Raw genomic sequence first — 20,978 nt, 5'->3', positions numbered from 1 at the left:
GTAGTAGAACTACAGACACAATTTGTATTTGCAGCAAAGGTGTAGAGAGGATGGGGGATGGTGGCCAGCGTCATCGTGATGAATCATCTCACCCCAATGACCTTGAATACTAAAAATAGAGAAAAAGGCTACAGCTGAAATATTGGGGATGAAGTGCAGCATGCAGCTATAATAAGAGGGTCTGAATCAGCCAAACACTCCCTGCAGAGCACTGCATGAAGTTTTAAAAACAGCTGACACATTTATTTACATAACATTTTACTATAGATGAAAATTCAAAGATACATCAAAACTTGTTTTATTATAAATTCCTGATAATTCACTGATATGTACCACAGCTATCTGGTTTCTAGATGACAAAAAGCACACAAGGAAGAGATGTAATGACCGTAAGAATTGCCACCTCTTGCATTTTCACTAAGTGATTCAGGCCTCCATAGTAAAACCGGTTTCCAGTGTCTGCTCTGCCTCTTAACTCTGTCCTGGACAGGTAATGTTGACTTTCCTGCCAATAAATAACAATAACATGTTCCAAAATCAGACTTACTTTTTAAACTCATGAGGCAGCATTTTGAGATACTAAGTCACAATTATGAGATACTGAGTCAAAATGATGATGATGATGATGATGATGATGATCACAATTATGATGCAAGTCAGTTCAAGAATTGTCACTTAGTATCTCTTAACTTTGACTTACCATGAATATACTTTTTTCTTTTCATATTAGTTTTATATTCGCTTTGCAGAAATCATAAATAGCGTTGTCTTGTATACCAAGACAGTTTTATAAAAGTGGTAAAACCAGCCTCGGGTCATCATCTCAATGCAGTCCATCCATTTCCTCTGTCTTCTGCAGGTCTTTTAAAGGTGCCGCCAGCTCTTAACTGGCTATCGTGATTGTGTTAAGATAGATTTTTTAACTCCAGGACAGTTGTTTAGACAGCAGGATGAGATGAAGGGGGCACGTTGTAAACAAACAGGTTACTCAAGTGTAAGTCAGCCATCTGCACCCAGCGAGGGGGCATCTACTGCTGTGCTTCAGCGAGGGAGGAGCTCTCTCCCTCTAGGCCCACTCTCCTCAGTGACTCTGAGTACTTTCTCCTTCCTATACTGACAATGTCCTCAATCTCTCGGCCAGGTCTGTCCTGCCGCTCTCCATCATGGCGGCCACCAGCCTGGACGCTGCTCCCGGTCCTGCTTTGCTCTGTCCGCGGGCCCAGTGGAACAGCATCTCCAGCACCATGGCTCCCAGGTTGTCCCTGGTGAGGAGATCAAACACACACAAACCATTTAGCATCAGATACAGTCGCCTAGCAACCATTGAAAGATAACTGATGTAAAACTATTTTTCTATTAAAATATGAGTGGTTCTGCAAAATTATTAAGGGTTGTTTTAAATGTATGAATGGATATGCAAGAGCTGTCAAAGGAGACCAGAGACAAAATTGTAGACCTGCACCAGGCTGGGAAAACTGAATCTGCAATAGGTAAGCAGCTTGGTGTGAAGAAATCAACTGTGGGAGCAATTATTAGAAAATGGAAGACATACAAGACCACTGCTAATCTCCCTCGATCTGGGGCTCCACGCAAGATCTCACCCCGTGGGATTCAAAATGATCACAAGAACGGTGAGCAAAAATCCCAGAACCACACGGGGGGACCTAGTGAATGACCTGCAGAGAGCTGGGACCAAAGTAACAGAGGCTACCATCAGTAACACACTACGCCGCCAGGGACTTAAATCCTGCAGTTCCAGACGTGTCCCCCTGCTTAAGCCAGTACATGTCCAGGCCCGTCTGAAGTTTGCTAGAGGGCATTTGGATGATCCAGAAGAGGATTGGGAGAATGTCATATGGTCAGGTGAAACCAAAATAGAACTTTTTGGTAAAAACTCAACTCGTCGTGTTTGGAGGAGAAAGAATGCAGAGTTGCATCCAAAGAACACCATACCTACTGTGAAGCATGGGGGTGGAAACATCATGCTTTGGGGCTGTTTTTCTGCAAAGGGACCAGGACGACTGATCCGTGTAAAGGAAAGAATGAATGGGGCCATGTATCGTGAGATTTTGAGTGAAAACCTCCTTCCATCAGCAAGGGCACTGAAGATGAAGCGTGGCTGGGTCTTTCAGCATGACAATGATCCCAAACACACCGCCAGGGCAACGAAGGAGTGGCTTCGTAAGAAGCATTTCAAGGTCCTGGAGTGGCCTAGCCAGTCTCCAGATCTCAACCCCATAGAAAATCTTTGGAGGGAGTTGAAAGTCCGTGTTGCCCAGCAACAGCCCCAAAACATCACTGCTTTAGAGGAGATCTGCACGGAGGAATGGGCCAAAATACCAGCAACAGTGTGTGAAAACCTTGTGAAGATTGAGATGAACTTTTGTTATTGACCAAATACTTATTTTCCACAATAATTTGAAAATAAATTCTTTAAAAATCAGACAATGTGATTTTCTGGATTTTCTTTTCTCATTTTGTCTCTCATAGTTGAGGTATACCTATGATAAAAATTACAGGCCTCTCTCATCTTTTTAAATGGGAGAACTTGCACAATTGGTGGCTGACTCAATTCTTTTTTGCCCCACTGTATTGTATAGCAGTTATGGCCAGGAGCCGTACAGTTTAAGATATTGTAACTTGATAAACATACTACAGAAAATGTACTTAGATGGGAAATTTATATTAATATGCACTAACACAGCCCGTTCACATGTGGTATTAAATGCTTCATGTAGTTTAAAGATAAACCATAAACTACAGGCTTTTTAGCAACTTCCATCAAAAACAAATTCATTCCAATGACATGTTAATACATTTCGATAAAATAACTGCAGATAGAAAACCGTATACACAACATGAATGTATGATTTTACATAATGCATTTTTCCTTCATCTCCATGATGCGTCACAAGAGGTTTTCTGAGTATGAGGAGTCGTGGGCGGGACAGATGAGCGCCAGTCTGTGTGTAATCTCCTGCAGCGTCCCAGATGGCTTAGTGATGGCTGACAGTGCAGATTAAAACAATCAAAATTCTCTATCATTTCTCTTCCACTGCAGTTTTCCTTCACTCACATTACATCTCTCCAATCCCGTCCTGTTCCCTCAGTGGCTTTGGCTGTGCTAACACGACTGTGCACGCACTGCTTATGTCATTCACTCATGTGGAGATGGTTTAAAGAGAAAATGTACAATTTTATCTCAATCTCTCTTGTGGGTTCTTCTAGACAAAAATCTAGATGAAACGGCACAAGGTGAAATAATGTTGGGATTCAATCATTGAGTGCTGCTTTCATTTAACCTTTAAAAGTTCAAAAGAATTGTTGAAACATCATCTTTATTTACAGCTCTCCTAGTTCCCTAAGAAACCAAATGTGTCTGAATGCATAGTGTGACATGTAAACAGTGTTGTGTATGAGAGGCTTTGCACTAAAATGAACACACAACTGAACTGAATTTGGAAACACAGATTTCAGTATTTAATATATTGTAAAACAAGATGCTGATGCGGTTTGTAATTCCTACCTGTACTTGAACTGGATGCGGTCCAATTCCTGGTAGCTTAAGCCAAGATTGATACCGATACCACGCCAGTCCTGTCCTATCTGAAGAGAGATGGACAGCAGGTTGGCCTCCGTCAAGTAGCCGCTCTCAGGGTCACCCAGGTTCAGAGGAGGATACTGGTGCTCTTCCATGATGAAATTATTTTCTGAGTTTAGAGCCTACAACAAAAACAGAGAAGAAATAATACTTGCAGTGAAGAAAAAATAGCTAATGTGCCTTTAGGACAGGGTAAGCAATGGAGTAGCAATACAACAATGACAGTTCAGCTTACTTTTAAGGGGTTCCATAAAATTGGTTTATAATCTTATAAGCATCCGAGTGCCTTTATGATTAATAATTGCATTTATGGGTTTTTTTCTACATAGAGTTTCATAAGGAACACTGTGATGTTGTTGTGATGTTTCTTGAGGATGTTTAATTTGAACACCGGCCCTCATTGCACAAGAGGAAGAGTTGTTGGGTCCAAATACGTATTTTAGCCATGATAAAGGATTTTTTACTTATTTGTGCAACATTTCCTTCAGGTTTTGACAATAGCGTCCATATTTAGTTGCTTTATTTAAAATAAATAGATCTAGTTAAGATTCTAAATAATAGTGTGTATTGATGCAACATTTCAAATATTATGTACATCTAACCAATATGTGCATTTTAATTATCACTCATTTAAAATCCAATATTTTAAGACAAAAGGCAGTAGAAAAATGTTGTTAATAAACCATATACGTTCCAGAAATATTGAAATATCTACATTATGATATAAAATACGTAAAAAATACTGTCTGTCAACTAACAGGAAGTCTTAGTGGTAAAGTCGAAAGCCACTGGCTGTCTGGTCCTTTCCTCTTCCTCGCCACTTCTTCTGGTAGATTACTGGGAATCTCCCCTCTATAAAAAGACACCTGTAGGGAAATACAAAACATCTTTTAAACATAGTGGGTTTTGATCGTATTACGGCGTACAGAGGTTTCTACTGTCTGGTGACGTTCCATTCAGACTGGATTTATTTCCCTAGGGGTAACACTACAGCAATAATTACAGCTGCAATTCCCTACTGTAATTGATATCTCGTACAGAGCAAATCCTTGTAAGTGTAGCTCTGAGTTTTTTCTGCAGGAGGAGCTGCTGCCTTTTTATCATCTTTTAAATCAGCTCTGACTGCTTTGACTTTTGTAGAAAAGTGAAAAAAAAGTGAAAAGATTGTGACAAATACACAAGATATCGGTCTACTTGGGTAAAGTGCCATTATAACAATAGAATTTAAAGCCATCAGGAGGTCCAGGGCTTGTAGATGGATAGTGGTCATGTCAGCTACAGGAATTATTATATTTTCTTATGAGTTTTTGGGCCTTTATTTGTTTAAAGTATGGAAATTTGTATCGCCAAAATAAGCTGGGAAAGCTGACAGCTGTTTCTTTATAGAAATCTATAGCTGGGTCAATTTGAAGCTAAAGAAAACCAACATGTTTCTATTGCTCTCAGGCAAGTTATGAAGCATCTTTTTCCTAATTTCTTATCTGACTATTATCTGACTGATGACAACTTTGTAATGCAATGTCCATATATATTACAGGTCATATGATATAATTTCCCTGTGAGTAAAATGCCACCTTTAACAATGAGGATCACAATGACCTTTTGAATCCCTTACTCCCATGTAATATTAATCCTATTCAAAGAGTGCTTAAGTGTATCATGTACTTTATTGAACATGAGAGATGTGTACAATCTGTTAATGTTATTATTGTTTCTTATAAACAAACACAAAAGAGCTTTCTTGTCTGTTGAACATGATGTCTGTCTTACTTGTCCCCTCACTGGCCCCTTCTGACCCTGAGCCGGACAGATGTACACTTCCTTCAGATTCTTCATGCTGGAGTAAAACTCAAAACGCAGTCTACCCGCCACACAGTCTGGACTCTCTGGTGAAAACAACAGGAAAACATTGTATCAAGACGACTTTATCACAATCATTACACAACAACACATCATAAGACCTTGGACGGAAAGGGAGAAAAAATGTTTATTTAAGATAGATCATCAAAGAGGACTTCAGACCTGTGCTGATATCCAAGCCCTTCTCAAAGCCGGCGAAGAACTGCTCTCCTTCCAGCAGGTCACACAGGTCCGAAGGCTGAGGTCCGTCATATTGCTCCGACAGAGACTGAACTCTGCTGTCCACCTGGGCAGGAAGCATCAAAATGAGTGCTTAACATTTACACATTAATGTTATGCATATTTAGAGGGGTGTAAATCAAGTTTCATAACAATACAATACCATATCAGTCCTTTGGACAATAATGTGATATTTGCTTAAAGTCAAACACCCATAACATGATTTCTATTTAATTCAGGGGCCCGTGATCAATATTGTGGTGGAAACTTCTGAAGCAATGGAGAGGAAGCAGAGAGACGCTGGAGAGCAGGAACTTGATGGCAAAACACTGTTGGGTTTATTCGGTGTTACGGCCGGAGAATTGACAAGACATTTACTGTAGACACGAGTTGCCAAAGCGGTTGCTTAACCAATTCTGAAGATCTCGACAATAGGAAGAGGTTTTAACTAGTTCGAAATGGATAATCAACATTCTTCAAACGCCAGACTAAACAAGCTCGGACAATACGTATAACCTAAACTGTCATCTAGGTCACAAATAAGGTGTTTACCGGAGCATAGTGGGCCAGATAAACTGGAGCTAGCTGTCGCTAAACAATAAAGCCAATCTTAGGTCAGCATGAGCTTGTACCCACAGTGGGAACAACAAGGCTTCGAAAGCCCACGCTGCCCCTCCTTAATGAAGATAACAGCACCTGCAAGGCTGTAGAGCCAGTTCAAAGGAGGACAGAGAGAAGAGATGCAAATGAGCTAAAGATTTACAAGCTTACACAAAATATTCCCTAACAAATATGACAACATCATATGCTCGTCTTACACAATAAATTACATTTATCTACTCAAAGAAACCAACTAAAAGGACGTAGATTGAACATGATGTTATGTATCAATGTTTTTAATTTGCAATGATTTATTGAATAGTTGATCACTTTAGATTTTGTTTCACATCGATTGATCATCACACACCTAATTCACACCCATGATAAAAGATGTTTGACTCACACAGTGCCGAAGGCTTGGTGCGAGTTGGTCTATCAAACCACAGTGAAAGCACAGAGAGAAGAAAGACAAACCTTGTTGGAAGGTAAACACTGCAGCATAACTTGAGAAGGATCAGTCTTCCTCTGCAAGACGAGGAACTGGACTTTAAACTGTTTCAGCTTCTGATAGACCTTCCTGACCACGCCACCAACACAGCGCTGAGTGGTGTACCAAAGCCAGTACCTGTGGTGGCGCACACAAAGCTGTGTTAACACATAGTAAATATTTCTAATCAAGCATAAATGATGAAAATACACAAGAAAAACTTACCAGGAGAAATGTGTGATGTAGAAAATTGCATACATATGTGTGACGTCAAGAGACACTTCAGATGTAATGTCAGTCCAGGTTTGGGCAGTGGGGTCTCCGTGTAGCAGATGCAAACAAGAGGTATCGACTGTATGACCTGCAGAAGCTCCAGACATGTTAAAGGAATACTCAGCCCATGTTACCTATAGTTCCTAAAGAATACTTAGTTTTTCTCACATGCCTCAATTGTGAAAGTAGAATAAAATTTAGAAATTAATAGATTAGAGCAAACTAATGTATATCAAACATCCCTTTAAAACACATTCATATTCACTAAAAACGTACTGTTTAAAACCCTTCTGCAGTAACAGCCTTGCACAAGCGCTACTTAGGTGTAAGAGTCTGTGGTGTTTGAAATGCTAGGGTTTTAGTGAAAATGCATGCGTTTGGGAAAGATGTTTTATTTTATTGTTTAAAAACAGGTGGAGGTATGCAGGTATTCTTTAAGATGTATATTTAATAGGGGTAGCACAGTAATTGATATAACATTATCATTGGTATGTTCCCTTAAGTTTAAAGTGCATGCTGTTCAACATGCTAAACAGAATGAAGGCGTATTGTACCTGTGACTCCAGGTGGCAGAGGGATCTGAACTTTGATAGGCTGCAGGAACAGTATGCTGGGAGTCTGTGAGAGGCAGAGGAGAGGGCTTACTGTGGCCTGAGGGTCTCCACACAGTGCCTGCACCTCTGACACAGACACCTGCAACACCTGCAGAAAGTGAGACAAACTAAAGCCTTGCCAACTGTATGTGTATTGATTCTGTTGAGTACTGTTTGCACACCAAATTGCCCCTGTGGGACATTAATAAACAGACTTCCATATAATGCAGTGTTACCTGTAGGGTTATATCGCGCGTCTGCACGGTGGAGTCGGGAGGGAACTGGAGCTTAACTCCAGGGTCAGCGCTGGATACCAGCAGGGCTCCAGCTGGTGTAACAGAGCAACTGTCCTTAACTGGACGGGACACTGCCATAAACCAGGAGAACTGGCTCACTGAGCAGCAGGCCAGCTACAGGTACACCAGCACTAATGTTACTATTTGTACAACAAAGGAAACTGTAATAAAATCATTTTGTAAAAGCTAAGTTTTATACATTACCCTGGCCGGTCGCCCACCAGGGTGGCTGCTATGTCCTTCGCTTCCTCTTCGCAGGACTGTGGGAAGAATGCTCCATGACTCTCCGTCAAACTTCTGCACCACCACTTCCCTTCTTTTTGCCCGATGATATGGCACACACACCTCTACAGGCTGTAAGAGTTGAACTGAAGTTGAATTTATGAAATGCAAGTTCAGGAAGGAACACAGACTGACAAGTTAGAACAATAAACAGAAAAGAAAAACATGTTTTGATAATACAGATTCAAATAAGTAACCAAGCGATTATGTAATATGCTATCATAAAACTGAATACACTCTGAGAGACTTCTAGATTAATTGAGTGGTTTTAGGTGGTCATCATTTTTAACCTCAACAGCTTCAGTATTCAATGCAGACTTTGTGTTATAGCTGTGTCTACAAGCCCAAAATGGGATAGCCCTAATGACTTCGCAATGTATTCCTCAATCTTGTTTTCAGGGCTGTAAACTGTTACCATTTCATCTGTATAAACGTTCCTGTGTCAGAGTAATACCAAAAATGACCATAAACTGATCTTCATGTTTAAAGTCAGTGGAGTGTCCCTTTAACAGATTAAGTTGTATACCTTTAGAAACGTAATTCCATGAGGACTCAGTTCCAGTGGACGACTCAGCAAGATGTCATGCTCCTCCAGCCTCACCATCTTCCTTTCTGGCCTTTTCTCAACCCACTTCAGCTTTGTGGTTGTCACCAGGCACCCCGGGGGGAACAGGAGCTCAGCCCCCCCTGGGAGAAACACATGAGACCCAGCAGACGAAACACAGAAACTAAGAAGCAAAAAGAGCATGACATAATTACTATTGATGTAAGAAGAAACGCCCTAATTGACACATTTACATAAAACACATTGAGAAAAAATATTCAGTGGCCCTGTACCTGTGCTCATTAAATCCGAGGTGCAACTCTTGGATTTTTGGTTCTGCTTGATCTGGAGAGAAGAGAAGACTGATGTATGCTGACAGGAAATGGAAGTGCTGTATCTAATTAATCAAAAGACTTGAAACACAAATCAATTAGAAGCCACTTTTCTGTGCTTACCAGGTGCAGGAGGGAGAGGGGGAGGTGTTAGGGGTCGTCCCAAAGGATTGTCACGCACATCGATTTTCAGCAGAGGCAGTTTGTTAAGACAATGTGGGATCAGACGGATTGCATTGCTGTAGATGACAAGCTCCCTGAGAGCATGAAGGGAGCCTGGGCGACAAGGAAAGACAATGTTTACACATTTTTTTATTGCTGCATTCATGAATTCAACTTACATCAAATAAAATCAGAATTCCATTTTATTACCCATGCTATCTGGCAGCTGCTTCAGCTTGTTGTGAGACAATTCCAGCTTAACAAGCCCCTCCAGAGAACCAATTTCATCAGGTAACTGCTGAAGGAGGTTATGTGAAATATCTAGTGTCTCTAGTGCTTGCAGCTGACCCAGACTCGGGGGAAGAGAGACCAGCTCGTTTCCCAGGAGGGAGAGGTAGATGAGGGAGGATAGCTGGCCTATATCAGGAGGCAAAGCTGAGAGGTGGTTGTTACAGAGGAGCAAAGAGGACAACACAGGCAGGATCAGAAGGCAGGATGGCAGACAGGAGAGCTGGTTGAAGGAGAGATCCAGGTGCACCAGAAGAGAGAGGGATGAAACAGATGCTGGCAAGATGGTGAGGAGGCCAGGCAGCGGGTCACCATGCGAGTCAAAAAAACAGTGTCCTTGAAATAAGAGAATAGTGTAATTAGAAGAGAAGGATTGGTGAAGAGGAAATAAAAAACACAGAATAACACCCACATTATAAGAGTACAGAAAGGGTAGTTTTGATAACTTGAAGTGATGTAGTATAAGGTACTTATTAACAGTCAATGTATGACCTACAGTAGATGGTGGTCAGCAGGCCTTTAGTTTAGAGAAACAGAGAGGAGTACCACTCAGGAAGCATGGCAATGGACAGACACACAAGAGTATGTTATTCCTAGGCCTGTCTAAAATCAAGGTAAAGAGTTGAAGCTTTTCTAAATAAAAGGGTACAAATGAACTGATATTCAACATTTTTGTGGCCCTTTCCTTCAGGTGTCTTTAATGTGTTTTGCTGCCATCTACATCTGTATATGGGTTTGTTACAATGCTGTTATTTCACCCGGCTTCTCAAGACTGAGGGGGGGATGAGAGCCATCTTCTTATATACTGGATATGTACAGTATTAGTACCTCCTATCAGCCAAATTCAAAATGTCTAAAATATCCTGTAACACTGTATCAGTGTATCTAACAAGCAAAAACACAACAAAACAAGCTGAATTATGCAATTTAACCATCAATGCTGAAAAGCAGCTGATACCACATGAACTGAATCAGAAAAGTACCCCGAACAGCCAATGATCGCAGCTCTGTCAGATGGGGAAGGACATCCAGTGCAGTATCCAGAGCTGGTTTGTCCTCAGAGCCCAGTCTCAGGTACTGGAGGCCCCTCAGCTGCTCCGGGATAGACCCCCAGAGCAAAGGAAGCATAGCCGCTCCTCCCTTGTACACATCTAGGGTCAGCCTTGTGTCAGTCAACAGCGCTTGGAAGGGAGGCAGGGGTGGAGTCAGAGACACCACAGAGGAAGAGGAAGATGAGGATGAAGAGAGATCTAGAGGGGGATGTTTTGAGGAGAAGTAAGAGGAAGAGAGGCTTGATAAAAAGGGACCACAGGTCTCCAGCAGGCTTGAGGGAGACACAGAAGGAGCATCCCTCTCGTGCTCAACTACTTCTGTCTGACTCTCAGACATCACACCACTTGTGGGTCCAGTCTCTGATTTCTCTGGATCCTGGTGCAAGAGTTCTTTACAGAGCCTTAAAGACAACATGTCCATAGAAGGGTCTGGTACTCCACCTGTGAATGGCTTACAGGCTGGTGTCACTTCAACCTCTCCATCCTCTGACCTGCCTGGTTTCCTAATCCAACAGGCAGTCTGGTCTCCATCCTCTTCATCAGTAGGGGCCTCTTCCTCGCTGCTTCTCTCCATTAAAGGCACAGTTAAAAAAAACTATCTAGCTAACAGTTTCCTGCTAAGTTAGTCCAATACTGATCCGAGGATTGTCCTGCATGATGTCTCTGTAACGTTACTCATTACATTGTTGCTTCCTTTCTTTAAAGTCAGATAAAGCTAAATGACTGCCATGAAAAAAGACGAGGAACATTTTATATGACATGTTTGCTAAGTTGAGTTACACCAACAGCAACGTTAGCAACTAGCTAGCCACTATTTTAGGTAAAAAGTACATATATGATGCCCTCGACTTAAGTGATCTTAATGTTTCTTTTCTAATGTTACCCATAAACGAATCCGAAGCTATTAACTAAATGCTGTGTTATACCTGCCTCAACGTTAATCTGTTTCTCCCTCGATCCCTCATTGTTTTCTTATGCCTACTTTCTCTGACTACTTCCTTATATCCGACAATGTTTTTGAAGTAAAAGCTGTGAGTCACTGTGGTTTGTTTGTTTTACTGTACACCGTTTCCCGACGGGCGACGAGTGGAGTCTAACCATTTGTATCGTTCTTAACGTTGAGGAGCCCCGCCTCTCCGGCTGTTGTTGTGTATGTAATCGAGCGCCTTGATGCTAGCACCGCCAAAGTTTCAATTCTGGGCGGGACGCTTGTTTCATTCACGGTGTCAACGTGTGTGCTGGCGACCTGCTCTGCCAGCAGGCGGCGCTGTTTAGTCTGCTCTGCTGCAGTACTTAGATACAGTCTATCCATGGTTTGGTAGTGTGGTGGGCTTTGCTCATAAATTGTATTTAAAACATACACTAATTTCTCAAAAATCACGCTGAAAACTATTCTAATTATATTTAATTTAAATGTTTAAAGCATCAGCGCTGGTAATATTGTTGGCATATAAGATCAAATAAGGTACCTTTATTAATCCCCGTGGGGAAATTCAGGAGTTAAAGCAGCAACACATTGAGAACGAAAAACAGGACAGTATGATTTCACACAGGATAATTAAATTAAACAAAAATGATGTACAGGTAAGAAACTGTTCAAACAAAAACGGAATTTAAGGAATTCAATGAACATACATTTTGTGTCTGGATTTTAAAATATATTTACGTAATGTATACAGATACTGATACATCAATGTAACTATATTTAACAATCCGGACACAAAATATGCGTTATTTGCTAATGATGATTAAATGTTACATTGTATAACAGAGAAATATGTCTCTTTGAAATTATTTTTTAGATTTGGTAGCAGAAACATTAGTGAATGTCTTATCAATAATATAATAATAATAATAATAATAATAATAATAGTATGAAATCTTTTTTCAAATTCTTTTGCAATTCCTTTTGAACAATGAATAAATAAATCATAATTAAAGGAGTTATACTTATTTTGGTTTCAGTATTTATAATGCCAATTAAATCATGTTAGACTGAAATGTATAGGCTACATGTATCTATTATAGATTTAATATATTTGTACAAATGATCAACCTTCTTCAAAAAAGGTTCAATCTTGTTTTGATGATCTCATTACCTACATGTGGCCCATTGTTACTAACTGCATTGCATATTGACAAAGAAATAAGGTCGAAGGTTTGGAACTGTTGTGGAAACCATTTACTTATGAAAGAATGTGTTTAATCCAGAGACACTGTGCCAAAGGGACTCATTTGGGTAAAATAACAAGGAAACCACCCAGTGCAGCTGTCATCATCTGGTAAACAAATAAATCATTTTTTGAATCACTTTTCTTGGAGATTAGCCAGAATTCATTTATTTGGTACATCAAAGGGAATGTTTATATGTTTTTATTATAATACAAACGTGTTAACTTTTACATTAACTTTCAAACTGGTCAACATGTTGATTGTTGGCTGTAGGCCTTTATTGATCTCACTGCCCACCCTACCTCCCCTGTGAACCTGAGAATGTTGGGTCCATTGGAAACTAGGCAATGCAGCTTTGACTGTCATTCACCACACTTGAGATCATACTTTTTTTAAACAGTGACCTCTACAGTGGTTTCAAAACACCATATTTTCTCTCAGGAATTGTGTACGAAACCGAACCTGGATCAGTGCCACCAGAAGTGAACTATTTGCAGCTTGACTATGCCAATAGTTTATTCTAGGAAGTGTTCCAGAAAAACATTTCATTGTTATTGTTTGTTGTACTTTAAATGCAAGAGATATGATATTTCATTACTACTTCTTGTGAAACCCTATTACATTTTACTATTTTGTAAAGATTTGTGTTACCACTACCACAACAAAAACAGGAAACCATTTGTTCACACTGTTGAATGGCTGCTTTTTTAGATTACTTGATAACAATAGGTTTGTTTAGCCAATATTGCACAGTGGGAAATCAATTAACATTCACCTGACCAAGACTCACCAAAGAAGGTTTCAATAAAACTTAATCAGTCTATTTCGACCGATACAAAAAAAACAAGGACAAACATTTAGAAAAAAAAACCCAAAACGTGTTGTTCTGCCACGACACATGTGACAGCTGTCAAGATTGCCCGCTCATTGACTTCACTGTCACAGCGGTGTGGATTGTGATTGGTTGTCTGATCAACTATTTTAATTGCGATTGGTCACTTGGCTTTGCTGTATCGATTGTGATTGGACAAACTGGCTTTGTCCGCGCCCTGCTCCCTAAACACCAACAATGTGAGACACAAACAACTCCCCTTTTCACCTCTCGATGTAGTATCTATTTAACTAGCATAGGGTTGTTAATGACATTAACTTACGGGGTTTGGCTGTATCATAAGGGAGTGTTTCTTTTGTTAAGTTAATTCAATTTAGCAACGTTCCCTGCAACGACAAGTGTATACTGTTGTTAGCTTGAAAGCTAAAAACATTTAGCAGACAAAGTCCATTAGCCTAAAGTCAGCATGTAAAGAGGCACCACTATTAATGACTTAAGAACTCCGGTCGGCCCGAACAGCAGACTTTTACATATTTTGTAGTTGTTCGTATTTGAGTTATTACCCATATAACAGCAACGACATTTGCCCTACTCCGACCCAGCTGCTGACGGTCACCGGCGGCATGTTTCCTCTAGACTCGCCGTGGAACCTCTCGTTTGCAGGCTGCGGCTTCCTCGGTATCTACCACGTCGGTGTGGCCAGCTGTCTGCTGGAGCAGGCTCCTTTTCTGGTTCAAAACGCCAGGCACATATATGGGGCATCAGCCGGAGCTCTCACTGCCACCACGCTGGTCACTGGAGTGTGTCTTGGTGAGTATTTTGTTGTTTAACATTGAAGGAGGGGGAAAGGTACTGTTAAAAAAAACTAACAAACAACCAAGATGCTACTCTATGTGTAAGTTTGAAATGCTAGTGCTGTCAACGGCAAAGAACAAATAGCTTTTTGAACATATGTAAAATACTAATGTTTGTATATACTTACTATTTATTTCATACTGTATACTATAGTTGTGTTGTTATTACTTTTATTATACATTATATTAAATTGTATTTAATTATCATTTATAATGTATTTATTATAACATACATGCTATACTACACTGTACCATATATTAAATTACATTTGATATTCTGCTGCTGTACTACGCTCAATGATGTTATTACATTTAAAGGTAGAGCAAGAAGAGGAAAAACATTTCAAAGTAATAATCAATAACGTTTTTTCTTAACCTAAAAATATATGATACAATATTTGTTGATCACATTTTGTATTCTGTATTGTATTTGAGTCTTAAAGAAACTATATTAGTATTACTTATATTTCTACTATATGGTACCTTTTACTATTAAGTTCAACATACTGTATCGTACCTTTAAACTTGCTGCAGCTGTCAGGAAAAAGTAGTAAAAGATTAAGATGTTCTTCAGATTTTTTGGCAGGATGAAATATTAAGTGGTACAAAATAGAAGTATTCAAGTAAGAACCTCAAAACATAATTTTTGCCTTTCTAAATAATGTTGGGTACAATATCTAACCAAACATCTACTTGATTGAAGCTGGATTTCCTGATGTATAATGTAGACAAAGTACAGTTGCATAAAGAACTTCATCCATCCCCAAACAGGAGAGGCTGGAGCAGGTATCATCGATGTTGCCAAAGAGGCGAGGAAGCGTTTCCTCGGACCTTTGCATCCTTCCTTTAACCTGGTGAAGATCATGCGCCAGATGATGCAGCGCAACCTGCCTGCTGGTTGCCACCATGTGGCAAACGGGCGGTTAGGAATCTCTCTGACCCGAGTGACCGATGGAGAAAATGTCCTGGTGTCGCATTTCAACAACAAGGAGGAGTTGGTCCAGGTGGGACTTCAGTCTGACTTTATTTCGATCCATAGTTTATATTATTTTGTTTATTTTTCATGATAATACCGGTAAACAATAGAAGATTTTTAAAGTAATTTACATAGAAAAATGATTTGAGATCTGAACTGAACATCTTTGTGTGTTGGTTGGACAAAGAAATAATGATATGATATTCAGTGACTGTTTATTTGATTCTACTACAGTATTGTAATAAAATAATAACTTTAAATCATTGTTGAAGAAACAAAAAGGACAGCATTTAAGTTACATTGTGATAGTGTGATAACTAGTAATATATTTAACTGTGATACCAGTATAATCGCTTCCAACAAACAAATGATGTCTTATATTGTCTCTTTTGTTCACTAGGCATGTGTCTGCAGTGCTTACATCCCAGTGTATTCTGGCCTCATTCCTCCCACACTGCAAGGAGTGGTGAGTGGACTCAATATTTTTCAGCATGTATGCACCATCTTTATATTGTCAATATTTGGTCTAATGAAAAGAAATGACCTTAATAACATTCATTGATTTTACATTAAGGACTTCACTTAAGGTATTGCTGTGGGAAAGGTGTAATGGCCAGTCTACCTTGCTGCGTGTGTTTCCTCTCATTGTGTTTTGTCGTTGTTACTGTTGGCACTTATCCTTATCTATAACTGCTCCCATCAGAGGCTTCCCTTCCCCAGGATTGTGTTTGTGTTGAATGACATTTGTATGGAAACAATGATTATAAAATTCCTTCCGGACATGTTTTTAGTGCAAAGGTTTTCTGAGCAATATCATTGAGCAACAGCAGCGCGCCCAGCCTCCCTCTGTAGCCTTTGTGACGGGTTTTAAGTGCGTGTATATCAGAGCCAGATGAGACAATGTTGGCTCAGGCTTTAAGATTGTTTTGTCCTCTCTAACTCTCAAACTTTAGAAATGTATGTCACACTGGCCTTATCTATTGACAGACACGTCATACCTCTCATACTGTAGTTTAAAAGTTCTATAATCTATAATCTATTTATGTTCTGTGAAAACAGGAACGTTATGTTTTAAAGTGTTGTTTTTGTAATGAAGTACACCATTATTCTTAAATCATTTTGAAGAACAGGGAGTATTGGTGGACTGTAGTCTCTCAATAATAACAACAACCAACACTTATCCTTAGAAATAAATGAAAACAAAGTTAAGTTTTCATCTCGTAAAACTTTTTTCGTACCTGTTAAACAAATGTCAAAAAGTAGTACTTGGAAAACCTTTTTTATGTACTTTTTCTTCAGTCAGAAACACAGGATAAAGGTTTTGTTCAGATCATATTTAGATCATTGAATACCAGAATATTTTCCTCCCTTGCATCTCAAGGTATTATATATTTCTGTTGGTTCTCAGTATTTCTCTTTTATCATCCAGCGATACGTAGACGGAGGAATCTCAGACAACCTGCCTCTGTATGAGCTGAAAAATACCATCACTGTGTCTCCATTCTCTGGAGAGAGCGACATCTGCCCCCGAGACACTTCCACCAACATACACGAGCTGAGATTCACCAACACAAGCATCCAGTTCACTCTCACAAACCTCTACAGAGTCTCCAGAGCACTCTTCCCTCCAGACCCAATGGTATGTCACCTTCCTGATCCACAAACACACAGATCAATGGGTTGAACCGGAGTAAACTCAGTGGACTTCTTGTTTGTGTTTGTTTTGCTTGCAGGTTATGAAGGCCATGTGTAAGCAGGGATATAAAGATGGAATGCACTTTTTAAAGAGAAATGGTAAGAAACCGTGTTACTTAATTTTGTTTTCTAACCATCTCAAAATCCTGTTATGATCTGTTAAAAGAAATTAAGTCACTGTTGCTCAGAGAGCGTATAAGAAGAATATAACTAACTTGAATTAAGACATCGAAGTAGTGTTAGATCACTTGCAAACACATACTATATTTAATGTTGGTTAATTGAAGGCTTTAGTCAGATTTATAACATGGGGTAGTGGTGCACTTCAGCCTGTTGTGGCCAAAATGTTTATTACAACAATGAAACATAAAAGTAACAGAGAAAGATTAGCTTGATGAAAAATGTGTTTTTTAAACCATTGTTGGGTCAAAAACATATAAAGTAATACATTTAAATTCAGACTAAATACATTTCACTTTTTTTTTTCTCACTCACTTCTCAGTAATAACATGCCTGATGATGTTTTTGTGCTCTGGCTAGAAGATACTTGTATGTAGATAAAGTGTTATCCTGACATGCTATCAGAATGTGTGCTTACTGTGATCACATGTCACAAAATCAATACACTTGCTTCTGATTGGATTATCTGTTTAGCGTTATTCCATTTTTTTGTTAATTTGTTTATGTTTGACTTAATCAAATTATATGACAAAAATCAATGTTTATAAACAGGTAGATTACTATGAACCAGTTTAATAGTTGAACTAATTACCTGACCATTGATCACAGATAAGAGAAAATCATGTAATCCTTTTTTTGCAGGATTGCTTAATTTCAACGGGCCTCTCAGAGACAGACCCCTGCTGGCTAATGGTGAAGAAAATGAGGAGTATAATGATGATGAGGGGGAAGAGCAAGAGGAAAATAAAAGTGATAAAGAGGAGGAAAAGCCTGATGTGGAACAGGGAGCCGTTATTGTTTATTGCGGGACCACAGAAGAAGAGCAGTTTGTCGAACACCTTCCGCACACCCTGCACAAAGGTAAAATAAGAAGAACAAATGAAGTGCAAAAAATATTTTTCAGCTATTTTTGTATGAACCAAACTTCGACAACTGATTGATTATCAAAATATGCCATTTATTACCAATGATATTGTTGTAGCTTTGATTTCCATGAGGAAAACATATATCTTTCAATCATAGATAGAACAAGAGCACTCTGAAATGTTAAAAGAAAAACTGTTTGGTTCACTGTTTGTATTTTTCTCCTGTTTAGCTCTTAAGTGTCAGGGTGTAATTCCATGAGTAGTTTGAGTTGACCGTTGTGGTCCTCTTTGCCTCCCTCTGCAGCTCTCATCAAGGCCTGCATGGAGAGAAGGGGCCTGACTCAGTCGCTAAGCAACCTACTTCCTGTCAGGATGGCCTCCACCATGATGCTGCCCTACACACTGCCTCTGGAGTCTGCTGTCTCCATGAGTCTCAGGTACTGTAGGACTTAAATATGTCTGGTCCTATTCCCTCCTTATTGCATGTGCACTGAGAGTAGTAGTACAGTACAGTACAGTATATTACCAGTGCTCTATATCTACCTGGGTCTCTTATCAGAATCAGAAATACTGTGTTGGCTCCCGAGGGGAAAAAAGATGATATACAGTTGCTTGAATTCTGCAATAGAAATATATAGAAAGTGAAATTCTAAGAAGAAAATAAACAAGAAATGAGTATGTAAAAATAGATTCATTACACTACAATATATAAACAAGACACTGTTGACCATTGTGACGTCAAAATACTGGACTGGGCTTCTGTGCCATTGGACTAACTTCAACGTATCCTGTGTGTAGACTTCTGGAGTGGCTGCCAGATATACAAGACGATGTGGGATGGATGCAAGAGCAGATATTGAAAATCCTACAGCATGTTCTTGGCCAGGCCTCTAAAAGCATTTCCGAGCATGTTTCGGCCAGGTAGGTGACTGAAAAGACATCTATGTAGATTCATCATAACAAGCTCACCTTTCACATTGATTCATTTACATTGACTTTAGGTTCTCCTGGCAGCTGGAGCTCAACCACTACGAGTCCCTCCCATCCCAGTTCAGCTCCACCAGCCTGTTTCCCAGCTGGGTGAATGGGAGCAGTTCTTCAGTCCAGGATGTGTTCATGCGTCTCAACCAGTACAAGAAGCAGCTGATGTCTGGAGTGCTGTGTATCAACATGGACCTGCAAGGCACAATAAAAGCTGGAGCAATGTCACCAGATAACAGTCCTTCCTCCACCCTCTCTGATGAAGGCCTCACAATGGACAGATTTTGAAATCTTGAAATTTTACCTGCTGCTGACTGGAGAAACCATCAGCAGCTCCTAAGATCTTCTGCTGTAGCACTGAGCTTTACACTTACTTATTCTTGATCAGGAAACATTTCAAAATAATTTATACCCAACTTCAGATATTTTACTGTGAAGAAATGTGTGATCTCGTCTGCCACTTTGTATAGTGGTTGAAAATGGCAAGCACTCACCATATATAAACCATTAAATATTTTTTTTAATTATGCATGACAATGAAATAAGTCTTTAACTACAGTGTCTGTAACTCAGCAGCCTTTATTTAACCTTAGCACATGTGCTTAAACATGTACAGACTTAAATTACAGGGCGTTACAAACTAAAATGCACACTTGAAGTAGCATTGTTAAAATAAGCAAGTGTTTATGTTTAGTGGAATGTACTCAGACCAACAGTGTTCCTCACATGGATGTAAAAACCACTGTGTTCTATCTATGGTTCCTCCTGCATCTGCATCAGGCTCTGAAAAACTACTGACCAAGAATGGAAGCAAAAATCTGTTGTTACAAATACTAATTCTAAATATTGATGCATTAGTGTCAATGCAGTTTAAAAAAAAAAAGACATTGTCTTTAGTTTTTTACTTTTGTTCTTTAAATGTATTTATAAAAAACTGTTCTGCTCTGTTTTCCAAATCATAGAAATGTGATTTATTATCTTTTCTACTTGCATGTAAGTAATAACTCTTTTAGATTTGATTTGTAGATCTATATTGTGTTGACTTTTAGATTAAGAATCACACATTTTGCACTTTAATGCAAACAGTAAATAACAAATTGATTATATTTTCATAACCAAAGAATCAGTTTAATCTGAAATGCACTTTCTGAGGTAATAACCTACCTGTTGAACACTTTGTTCTTGTTCTGTGTACTATAAGAAATTATAACTGCTGTGCCTTATACTGCATTGAAATAATTGCCAAGTAAATTTGCCATATTGCCTTAATGTTGCAGGGAGTAATATTTATGTGATCATTAAATAAACTGGAATTATTTAACACTGAAGGCAGCTTATGAGTGTTTTGTGGTGGCTGTGAACTGAGTTAAACAATGATCCTCATGTTACCTAGAAAAGGCTGTGATTTACGGTGAAAAGTGTGCACAGAGCAGGGAACATCTGCAACAGTGAACAAACAGTGAATCAGGGACCTGAAAGAGTTTTGGGAGGTTTCCAGATGATGCCAGCAAAATAATAAATAATCAAATGTGATACTACTTGTGACTGTAAAGCACAGGAATACTGTAGAAATGTAATCCACTGCAGGACACAGTTTAACAATAACTACAGTATAGGGTCATCGTAAGGACAATGACAACAGAAAATTGTTTAGAAAAAAAGATTACATTAGTTTCAAATAATTACATTTATATTGTGTTATTTGAATCATAAAATAAAATAGAAGCTGTGATGAAAAAATAAGCCAATAGTCCCAGACATTATTTTTGGATTTGTGAATACAGAAATTCATATTGAAAATATGTATAAAATGAGATAAGCCTTTATGGAAAT

The 20,978-nt window shown here is 39.1% G+C and overlaps 2 protein-coding genes across 2 annotated transcripts; one reads left to right on the top strand and one right to left on the bottom strand.

The window, feature by feature from the left end:
- Positions 1–282: 282 nt before the first annotated feature.
- On the bottom strand, positions 283–11,586 carry pidd1 (p53-induced death domain protein 1). The gene is given in 17 exon segments (XM_063896504.1): positions 283–1,135; positions 1,138–1,262; positions 3,527–3,723; positions 4,360–4,467; positions 5,372–5,487; positions 5,624–5,747; positions 6,755–6,905; positions 6,993–7,128; positions 7,595–7,742; positions 7,870–8,043; positions 8,134–8,283; positions 8,738–8,939; positions 9,049–9,100; positions 9,211–9,363; positions 9,460–9,873; positions 10,521–10,787; positions 11,031–11,586. Coding segments are annotated over 17 exon segments (2,757 nt in total). The 5' UTR covers positions 11,164–11,586; the 3' UTR covers positions 283–1,028.
- A 2,252-nt stretch (positions 11,587–13,838) lies between these two features.
- Positions 13,839–20,473, top strand: pnpla2 (patatin-like phospholipase domain containing 2). The gene is made up of 9 exons (XM_063900888.1): positions 13,839–14,403; positions 15,219–15,451; positions 15,824–15,889; positions 16,853–17,062; positions 17,157–17,217; positions 17,941–18,159; positions 18,469–18,601; positions 18,963–19,085; positions 19,166–20,473. The coding sequence occupies exons 1-9, from the start codon at positions 14,217–14,219 to the stop codon at positions 19,431–19,433; spliced, it is 1,500 nt and encodes a 499-aa protein (XP_063756958.1). The 5' UTR covers positions 13,839–14,216; the 3' UTR covers positions 19,434–20,473.
- Positions 20,474–20,978: the final 505 nt, after the last annotated feature.

The sequence above is a fragment of the Eleginops maclovinus genome, chromosome 2 (assembly GCF_036324505.1).
Source record: "Eleginops maclovinus isolate JMC-PN-2008 ecotype Puerto Natales chromosome 2, JC_Emac_rtc_rv5, whole genome shotgun sequence".
NCBI classification, from domain to species: Eukaryota; Metazoa; Chordata; class Actinopteri; order Perciformes; family Eleginopidae; genus Eleginops; species Eleginops maclovinus.
Note: the sequence above shows the minus strand (reverse complement) of the source record. Positions and strands in the feature narration are given on the sequence as shown.

Coding starts and splice junctions, on each gene's coding strand:
- pnpla2 (XM_063900888.1), top strand. CDS start 14,217: ATGTTTCCTCTAGACTCGCCGTGGAACCTCTCGTTTGCAGGCTGCGGC. Junction 14,404..15,218: donor GGTCACTGGAGTGTGTCTTG/GTGAGTATTTTG, acceptor ATCCCCAAACAG/GAGAGGCTGGAGCAGGTATC. Junction 19,086..19,165: donor TCCGAGCATGTTTCGGCCAG/GTAGGTGACTGA, acceptor CATTGACTTTAG/GTTCTCCTGGCAGCTGGAGC.